At 49.2% G+C, this 10,253-nt stretch overlaps 1 protein-coding gene across 2 annotated transcripts in view; it reads right to left on the reverse strand.

The window, feature by feature from the left end:
* The window catches only part of LOC310668423 (nuclear receptor ROR-beta-like), a 36,261-nt gene extending 27,007 nt beyond the window's left edge, over positions 1-9,254 (reverse strand). For both annotated transcript variants that reach the window (XM_083421719.1, XM_083421720.1), the window contains exon 1: positions 8,953-9,254. In XM_083421719.1, the coding sequence (XP_083277845.1) occupies positions 8,953-8,959 (7 nt within the window). In that variant the 5' untranslated portion in view covers positions 8,960-9,254. The remainder of the gene's footprint in view (positions 1-8,952) is intronic.
* Positions 9,255-10,253: the final 999 nt, after the last annotated feature.

Raw genomic sequence — 10,253 nt, forward strand, 5'->3', positions numbered from 1 at the left:
TCCTGTCTTCCATTGCCTCCTGGTCAAACTCATGCTGGTGGCTTCGAGAACACTGTCCCACCATCTCGTCCTCCGTCGTCCCCTTCTCCTTGTGCCCTCCATCTTTCCCAACATCAGGGTCTTTTCCAGGGAGTCTTCTCTTCTCCTGAGGTAGCCAAAGTCTTGGAGCCTCAGCTTCAGGTTCTGTCCTTCCAGTGAGCACTCAGGGTTGATTTCCTTAATAATGGATACATTTGATCTTCTTGCAGTCCACAGGACTCTCAAGAATCTCCTCCAGCACCATAATTCAAAAGCATCCATTCTTCAGCGATCAGCCTTCTTGATGGTCCAGCTCTCACTTCCATATATCACGACAGGGAAAACCATAGATTTAACTATACGGACCTTTGTTGGCAAGGTGATGTCTCTGCTTTTTAAGACGCTGTCTAGGTTTGTCATTGCTTTTCTCCCAAGAAGCAGGCGTCTTTAAATTTCGTGACTGCTGTCACCATCTGCCGTGATCATGGAGCCCAAGGAGGTAAAATCTCTCACTTCCTCCATTTCTTCCCCTTCCGAGCCCTAAACTATAGCTTGTTTAGCTTCTATGTAAATCTGGCAGTGGTTTGAGGCGACGAGAGATGATGCATATCACAGGGAGGAAACTTTATTTTTTGGGAAAACTCTGGTGTTTAAGAGACTTGCAAGCTCTGTCTTTCCTGATTCTTGCTCTCTCCAGATTTTCTTTTTCCGGGTTTCCAATTCCCCCTCTGCCCCCCTCGCCGCTACACACACACCCTCGTACATAAACACGCATGCCCCGCTGCAATGACAGATCTAGGTCACTGGAGCAGCTCTTAATAAGAATACTTCTGCCACGCTTGCCTCTGCAGAGAACCGAGGCCTCGAGCGAAGTCGATTTAGAGAATCGCAGGTCCTTGCAAAAGCAAGGAAGGAACGGAAGCAGACGGTTTCTGGTGTTCAGGGCGAGGGAAGCGGCAAAGACGTTTGCACCAGAAGTTTGGGTTTCCGACTGGAATTTTTCCTGCACCGCAAAAACGGAGACGGCGGGCAAATACAGAAACCCGGCACTTTTTCCAGAGGAGGAACAGACCAGACCAGTCTCCATCGTATTCCTGGAAGTCCACTTTATAATCCCAGGGCGGAAAAATAAAGGATTAGACCAGGACGGAGGCTCTCGGCCCGGTGTTGTCTCCTTGAGGCCCGGTGTGCCAGAGCCATAGCTGTCAACTTTCCCCTTTTCTTGCAAGGAATCCTATTCAGAATAAGGGAATTTCCCTTAAAGAAAAGGGAAACATTGACAGCTATAACCCGAGCACCACAAAATTCCCCACGGAGGGGCTGGGGGCCCACAAAATTGGGTGCCAGGGCAATACAGCCACGGTCTCAGGACCACTCCTGATTGTCAACACTGGCAGGCAGCATCCCTTAGGAGTTTCAGGCAGGTTTTTCCCCCCAGGTCTACGTGGAGATGCAGTAATAATAATGATGATGATGAGGATGATGATGTAATTACTTATATGCCAAAGGCTGATCGCCGAAGAATGGATGCTTTTGAATTCTGGTGCTGGAGGAGACTCTTGAGAGTCCCATGGACTGCAAGAAGATCCGACCTCTCCATTCTGAAGGAAATCAGCCCTGAGTGCTCACTGGAAGGACAGATCCTGAAGCTGAGGCTCCAAGACTTTGGCCTCCTCAGGAGAAGAGAAGACTCCCTGGAAAAGACCCTGATGCTGGGAAAGATGGAGGGCGCAAGGAGAAGGGGACGACGGAGGACGAGATGGTGGGACAGTGTTCTCAAAGCTACCAGCATGAGTTTGACCAAACTGCGGGAGGCAGTGGAAGACAGGAGGGCCTGGCGTGCTCTGGTCCAGGGGGTCACGAAGTGGCGGACACCACTAAACGACAAAACAACAACATCGGGCCACTCTGGGCAGCTTCCGACAAAAGTATTAAAACAATTGACGCAGAATAGCTAGTACAGTAGAACCTTGCTTCTCGAACTTAACCCATTCTGGGAGTCCATTTGACTCATGGAACCAGGCATAGGCAAACTCCAGTGCTCCAGATCTTTTGGGACTACAACTCCCATCATCTCTGACCACTGGTCCTTTTAGCTAGGGATAATGGGAGTTGTAGTCCCAAAACATCTGGAGGGCTGAGTTTGCCTATGCCTGCCTGGAACCGTTCGGAAACCAAGGTGCAGCTTCCGATTGGGCCGCAGGAGCTTCCTGCAGCCAATCAGAAGCCACGCCAGACGTCCAGCTTCCGAAAAACGTTCTCAAACCGGAGCACTCACTTCCGGGTTTGCGGCGTTGAGGGAGCCGAACCGTTCGGGTACCAAGGTCCCGCTGTGATCAATGCCGAGTTGCAAAAAATGACAAAGGGGAAACCAGAAATCCAAACAAGGGTTCAAAAATAAAATAAAATACAGGAAAACAATGCACGTTATAGATAGAGACCTGGGACCTTTTGCCTCCAAAACTTCTCACTTCAAAGGGTTGACGGCGAAATATTGGGGTTCCCCAATTGGGTGCTTGTGGCCCTTGCAAACACCTGCCTTTGGCCTTCCAGTTATAATACATTTTTTTAAAAAATTAAGGGTTTATGGGTTTGGTTTGGGGCTGGAGGGCTTTTTTCCCTGGGGTGGGGGGCTGCCTGCTTCTTGAGGGTTCCCCACTTGGCGCAGGCATAAGTTGTGCAAGAGGCGGTTGCTTTTCCCCTGCGCATTGTGCCTGTTTTCCCTTCTGTGAAATGGGCAGAGGCAGCATCTTAGATTTCCAAAAAGCCGCCCTAAGATGCTTGAAGGCTCCGTTTGAAAAATGTTCAGCTTAAGGCAGCGCAGGGAGCGTCCTTAAGCAGAGAGCCACATCGCAACCTCGCCCTGGGGGCCACAGGCGAGGGAGGGGCAGCAGGGGCAACATTTGATAATTTTTACATCTGTAAAATTACATCAGGGATGCGGGTGGTGCTGTGGGTTAAACCACTGAGCCTCTTGGGCCTGCCGATCAGAAGGTCAGCGGTTCGAATCCCGGCGACGGGGTGAGCTCCCGTTGCTCGGTCCCAGCTCCTGCCCACCTAGCAGTTCGAAAGCACACCAGTGCAAGTAGATAAATAGGTACCGCTCTGGTGGGAAGGTAAACGGCGTTTCCGTGCGCTGCTCTGGTTCACCAGAAGCGGCTCAGTCCTCCCTCGGCCAGTAAAGCGAGATGAGCGCCGCAACCCCAGAGTCGGCCATGACTGGACCTAATGGTCAGGGGTCCCTTTACCTTTACCTTTTTACACCTGTAAAAGTTCCTAAGCAGACCTTTCCCTCCCTCTCTATCCTCCTCCAGGGACTCATCCAGGCAAAAACATCTGGAGCAGCGATGGGGGCCAGGATGGGTAGACTCCAAAGACCAGATATAAGGTCGGCTTATTTTGGGGGGGTCGTATTTGTCCCCCTGAGCCTCAAAGAGGCTTCCATCTTTGGCTGAATTCAACCTTAGCATTTTCCTGGGAGTTGGGACCCACGGAACCCGGCTCCCCAGCCCTGATGGCCCTGGAAAGAAAGTTCCAATCTCCCTCAGGGAAAAAGGTAGATTTATAGGATTGTTGCGCTGGAAGGGGCTCCTTGTCACTCGAAGCCACGAGTTCGAGTCCTACCCACCAGAGCAGGAGAAAACAAGCTTGCTCCCTCTTCCATGTGGCAGCCCTGAAGGTGGCAACTCTATCTCCTCTTTTCCAGGCTAAATATCCCCAGCTCCTTCGACCGTTCCTCATCAGGCTTGGTTTCCAGACCCTTGACGATCTCAGTCGTCCTCTTCTGCCCACCTTCCAGCTTGTCAGCCTCCTTCTTAAATTGTGGTGCCCAGAACTGGACACAGTAACCTAGGTGTGGTCTGACCAGGGCAGAATAGAGAGGGACTATGAAATTAAGAGATGCCTGCTTCTTGAGAGAAAAGCAGTGACAAACCTAGACAGCGTCTTAAAAAGCAGAGACTTCACCTTGCCAACAAAGGTCCGTATAGTTCAAGCTATGGTTTTCCCAGTAGTGATGTATGGAAGTGAGAGCTGGACCATCAAGAAGGCTGATCGCCAAAGAATGGATGCTTTTGAATTCTGGTGCCAGAGGAGACTCTTGAGAGTCCCATGGACTGCAAGAAGATCAAACCTCTCCATTCGGAAGGAAATCAGCCCTGAGTGCTCACTGGAAGGACAGATCCTGAAGCTGAGGCTCCAAGACTTTGGCCACCCCATGAGAAGAGAAGACTCCCTGGAAAAGAGCCTGATGTTGGGAAAGATGGAGGGCAGAAGGAGAAGGGGACGACAGAGGACGAGATGGTTGGACAGCGTTCTCAAAGCTACCAGCATGAGTTTGACCAAACTGTGGGAGGCAGTGGAAGACAGGAGGGCCTGGCGTGCTCTGGTCCAGGGGGTCATGAAGAGGCGGACACCACTAAACGACTAAACAACAACAAATGACTTCCCTTGATCTGGACACTAGACTTCTCCAGAAGCAATCTGCTTGCATCTTTTGGCCTTGAGGTCCTTGCTCCCGTGCTCAACACCAAATGCTAAACAATTAATATATTTGCAGAAATAAAGGGGGCATTTCGAAAAACGGACGCCACAAGCTCGGAGGGAAAAGCCAAGGTTTGCGCATTGCTGCAAAGAAGCGCATTGTCTTTTCCCTGTCGACAGAAAGGGCTCAGCTATCATGGCGCCTGGAAAAAGGAGAGGCGCATACTGGTTCTGGCCATCGTGGTGAGTGGCGCATGGAACCAAAATGGCGCCGGGGACGTAGGAGCACTGCACGAAAGGAGACCAGGCGGAAATTGGATGCTCGGATCCAGGGATATGAGACAGGGCTGAGCACGTTTCTGCCACAGCTAATCCTCTCTGCAAATCCCAGTGCTGGGAATTTCATGCGTTATCCGCGCACCGGCAAGCCCTAAGCTGGACGGCGAACGGAAGCGAGGGAGATGTTTCCCCGGAACGCAAAGGGGCTTCTTCTTCCCATCTTTACGCTCCGGTCACCATTCTCTCTTCCTACCCCCCCCCAACCGCCTGTTAGCGTCGCTGCGGCCATCTTTGGAAGGGCTGGGGAGAGAGGCGGTGGAGGCCGCTGCAAAATGGCCGACGTGACACGTGGCGGAGTCCGTGCGGCTCCAAGGAAAACCAAAGCAGGACAGAAAACACCGTTTATTTATTTTTTTTCCTTTGGGAAGGCTGAGGTGAATCTCCCCATGCCTGCGCCAAACGTGCCCTCCGACATTTCTCGGATGAAACTAGGGACGTCCTGTTCCATAATGATATTTTTTGCTATTTATATGCTACTCTGGGTGGCTTCCAACATATATAAAAGCATAATAAAACATGGGGGGAAAACTTCCCTATACAGGATTGCCTTCAGACAGCTCATGGGTCAGATAATTCCACACCTTCCGACATTTCTCTGGTGAAAATGGGGACGTCCCGTTCCATAATGATATTTTTTTTGCTATATATATGCCACTCTGGGTGGCTTCCAACATATATAAAAACATAATGTAACATGGAAAAAAACATCCCTATACAGGATTGCCTTCAGACAGCTCATGGGTCAGATAATTCCATACCTTCCGACATTTCTCCGGTGAAAATAGAGACATTCTAGTGAACAATATGCACAAATTCAGCACCCAAAAAGGCTACAGACATGGCTTCTTAGTCCATGACAAAGTGTTCTGTAATAAGAATGTGTTATGCCTTTAAGGGGGGGTCACAAAAACCTTGTTCCATCACACTGTAAAACCCATGCAGTCCCCCGACCGATGGAGGGAAGGAGAAAGATGAACAGGAGAGAGAGAGAGATTATTTTTCTTGCCACACAAGCGTGCAAGCCTCCAGGTCTCACAAGTCTCTTGCTCAGCTGACTGCCCACACTGCCAATTTAAAACCCGGGCAGGGAAGGCTGACCCAAATAACTGCTCCTCTTTATTTTTTCCAAGACTGTTAACACAACAACAGCGGCCGGTAGCAAATTATGCCGAAGCACATGACCGGGCAGGTGTAGCAATGCGCAAGCCTTGCAGGTCACACAGGAACATTCCTCTGGGTAACTTGAAAGCTGGCACAGACCCTGGTTGCCTTGGCACCTATTAGCAAAATCCAGGCCTCTGTTTGTCCCCAGAAAATAATACAGACAGAAACTCACGTCTGATAGAGACGGAGTCAGCAAGATACCCGTAACATCCTTAATATGTTTTGTTCCCCCCCCCCCCTGAATCCTGTAAATCAGGTTTTGGGGATATATATATATATGCTATATATTGGGCAATCTGTAGGTCATGACTCTGTAAAAAATTGGGTCAACAGATGGCAGGGATCTGGAGAGAGGAAGAATATGAATGTGTGGCATCAAATATGGAGAGCTCCGTCTGAACTGAGCGGTGCCAGGGTCCGACTGTGGGGCACAGAAGCCCAGTCCCCCCAAAAAGGGCTTTGCTGTAGGGTCTAGGCTGCCCCATTTTTTCTATGACCCTTTATCATAGCCCTGGCTACCCATTTTCCCCAGGAAGCTCACCAGACGCGATTCACCGGCCAGCGCTGGGTATTTTGCTAGGTTATCCAGGATGCTGGAATCATAGGGCCCCCAGTGGTCATCCAGCCCAACCCGCCGCCAAGCAGGAATCTTTTGGCCCAGCGCGGATCTCGAACCCGCAACCGTGAGATTTAAGAGTCCGCAGACCCAGCCAAAAGTGTAGAGGGGGGCTTAATGACACACGCCACTTAATTCCTCACCGAGACCCTCCCTATAAAAGGTTTACGAAGCAGGACAGTCCTACAAGTCAATACCTTCTCCAAACAAACAAACCTTCTGCAGCTGCCCAAACTGAATGCCCAGCCTTCGCTGAAGGCCCAGTATTAACGTTATGGAAAAATAACGATTAATTGAACTTTTAACTTAGTGGTGGGCAGCTCTCAAATGGAACGGGAACTGTCTACTGGGTGATTATTTTTCTAAAAATCCTATTTTATTTCGGCCCACCTATTTTCCCCCTCTGGAATCTCTTCCTCGTGGCTGCTACTCCTCCCTTTTTTTCAAGGACAAAATATATATTTCCTTCCATGTTAAGCCTGGAAACATTATATTTTTTAAAAATGGCACCAACACCTAATAAAAAATAAAACATTAAGGCCAATCTCTTTCAGTGGGAAGCAATTTGCAGCAGATATTGTGCTGGGGGAATCCAGATATTTAAAAAGGAAAAAACGGTGTCCTTTCGTCAAGGCCGGATTTCTGGCAGGGCAAGAGTGCCCCTGAGAATGTGCAGAGTGCATTCTCGCCACAGAGCAAGGGGGGGCCCCACACCTAATCTAGCTCTCCAACTAAAACCTTGCTAGCGAGGGGGGGGGGAAGCCATCAAATTATACAAGGGAATAGAGAGGCCAAGAGATTTGCAGGGAAGTCTCAAAGACGTTTTACTCAGAAGTAAGCCACGCTGGCTCCTGGGGAGTTGGGGACCTGATCCATAGCAAACATAATTCAGAATGGCAGCCTGAGAGATTTGCAGTCCGCAAAACACAACCAAACCTTACCGCAAAAAACAAAAACAACTCTTGATAACAAAATAAAACATTTTTTTAAATTAACTTTTTTTCTCTTTGAAAGGAAGAAGCAAATCGGTGAAGTTCAAAATGAGATTTTTTTGCACTTTTTTGGGGTGGAACAACCCGATTTCTGAATTTCTCTGTCTGGTCAATTTTTTAAAAAAGGAAAAACCTGGGAACGCTACATAGTGTATACAAATTTTAGATGATGTTTGTCATCTTGTATGCCTCACCAACGTAATTATATATCTCCCGGTGTCCACTGCTTAAGTAACAGTTGCTCAGGATTTAGTAATAATAATTGCAGCATTTAGTAATAATAATCTTCAACGCAGATTCTTTGCCACCAAGAACAGGGGATAAATCAAGCTGGGGAGTGGAAATAATATGAGGCTGTCTCTGACCCAACCCTACTCAGAGAAGACCCATTGTAATGAATGGACGCAACTTTACTTGGCTGAAAATTCATTTTAAAGGGTGGATTCTGAGTCGGATTGCAACTCTTGTGTCTCCTGCAAGTTTATTTTGCCCTAATAGCCCTAATAATAATAATTAATATTATTATATGATAAATATTATTATTATTGCTGGGTTTTTACGCCCTATACTGTAAAGTTGCTCAGCTGCAAAGTGAACCAGTGTTTGCTCGATGTTGGGAGAAATTATCAGGAACACAATCCGGACCACCCCCCCCCCACTAAGGCGGCGATCCTACACGCGTCCCTTTCCCTGCGCACAGAAGTATTTGCTTCCGAGTAAACCCCACCGCATCAGCTTTCAGACTGCAAAAGCCTAAGCACGTTCACGAGAGAGTAAAGCTTCTCTAAACACACTTACTCCCAAGTAAACAGTGCCATCCCTCTGCAGGTCTACTCGGAAGCAAAGAGGCGCGGGGCTTACTCCCAGGTTAAAGGTGCGCATGCATGGGGTCGCAGTTTTGGGGTTGCAATAAGCTTTCCCGCTGCCCCATTTATTCCAACAGGTCTACTCTCGAGTAAAACTCAGGTGGCTCCAATAACCCCTTTCTGATTCCAACGGGGGTAGGGTGGGCGGTTTGGAGATTTACTTCGGAGCGCAGCTTCTTCTCCCCTCCCTGGACCCAAACGCAACCAAGTCCTACTCAAGAGTTGACCCACTGAAATCAGATCCTCCCCTCCTCTCCCCCCCCCCACCGATTTCAAGAGGTTTACTCCGAGCAGGCTGCAGTTCAGCGTCCGCGCGAGGGGAGATTTACGCACGCTTCCAACCTTGCGTAAAAGCAGAGTTTGGGGTTGTTGTTGTTTTCCGGTTGTTTAAAAGCGCTCGGATCGGGGCCAGCGGAGATTTAGACTCTCGCCATTCCCCCCCCCTTTAAAAAAAACCACGAAATATAACCCTTACCTCGCATGTTGGCCGATATCCCTTTATGCGCGCACTTCTGGAAATCGCATGTATGAGATTGGATGCAGAAGCGAAACTCTTTGCAGGAGGATGGACGGAGCAGAAAAGAGAAATAAATAATGGAGAGATGTAGAGCCGAGGCTCCTTCTTCCTCCCTCCCTCCTGCTTTCTGTTTCTGCTATACGCTAATTATTAGGAATAAATAATAACAATAATAATATGCGCTGGACGGGAGCTCTGCCTCGCGCGCGTCCTCTCTCCCTCGCCTTTGCAAGCGCGCTCGGAGAGATCTGCTAACCTACTTTCCTTGCAAAGCGTGGAAAAAAAAAATCGCAGGCGAGAATCCCCGGGCTCGGGGCCCCGCCCACCTCCTGCCAATCACACGCCTCCCCAGGCCACGCCCACCCCTGTTATTATGTCATGCTGCTCGCAACTTCCTCTTGTGATATAATGCAAAACATCACTTCTCTCTCGCCTCCTCCTCTTCCCTCCCTATTTTAATTTTTTTTGGTAACAAAATGGCATGCTTGGGCCTTGCAAGGGGTCGGTCTAGATGTCCCTGGGGGTGCCTCCCAACTCTGCCGTTCTGTGATTCCACGATTCTAGGCATATCTCCCCTGCTCTGTCCACCCCTGGCAAAAGGATATTCAACATTGCTGTTGTTGTTTAGTCGTTTCCGACTCTTCGTGACCCCCTGGACCAGAGCACGCCAGGCCCTCCTGTCTTCCACTGCCTCCCGCAGTTGGGTCAAACTCATGTTGGTCTCTTCGAGAACACTGTCCCACCATCTCGTCCTCTGTCGTCCCCTTCTCCTTGTGCCCTCCATCTTTCCCAACATCAGGGTCTTCTCCAGGGAGTCTTCTCTTCTCATGAGGTGGCCAAAGTCTTGGAGCCTCAGCTTCAGGATCTGTCCTTCCAGTGAGCACTCAGGGCTGATTTCCTTCAGAATGGAGAGGTTGGATCTTCTTGCAGTCCATGGGACTCTCAAGAGTCTCCTCCAGCACCAGAATTCAAAAGCATCCATTCTTCGGCGATCAGCCTTCTTGATGGTCCAACTCTCACTTCCATACATCACTCCTGGGAAAACCATAGCTTGAACTATACAGACTTTTATTGGCAAGGTGATGTCTCTGCTTTTTAAGGTGCTGTCTAGGTTTGTCATTGCTTTTCTCCCAAGAAGCAGGCGTCTTTTAATTTCGTGGCTGCTGTCACCATCTGCAGTGATCATGGCGCCCAAGAAAGTGAAATCTCTCAATGCCTCCATTTCTTCCCCTTCATTTATAGTGGTCCCTTGGTTCTCA

Source organism: Podarcis tiliguerta (assembly GCF_965153285.1).
Source record: "Podarcis tiliguerta genome assembly, chromosome: 18".
NCBI classification, from domain to species: domain Eukaryota; kingdom Metazoa; phylum Chordata; class Lepidosauria; order Squamata; family Lacertidae; genus Podarcis; species Podarcis tiliguerta.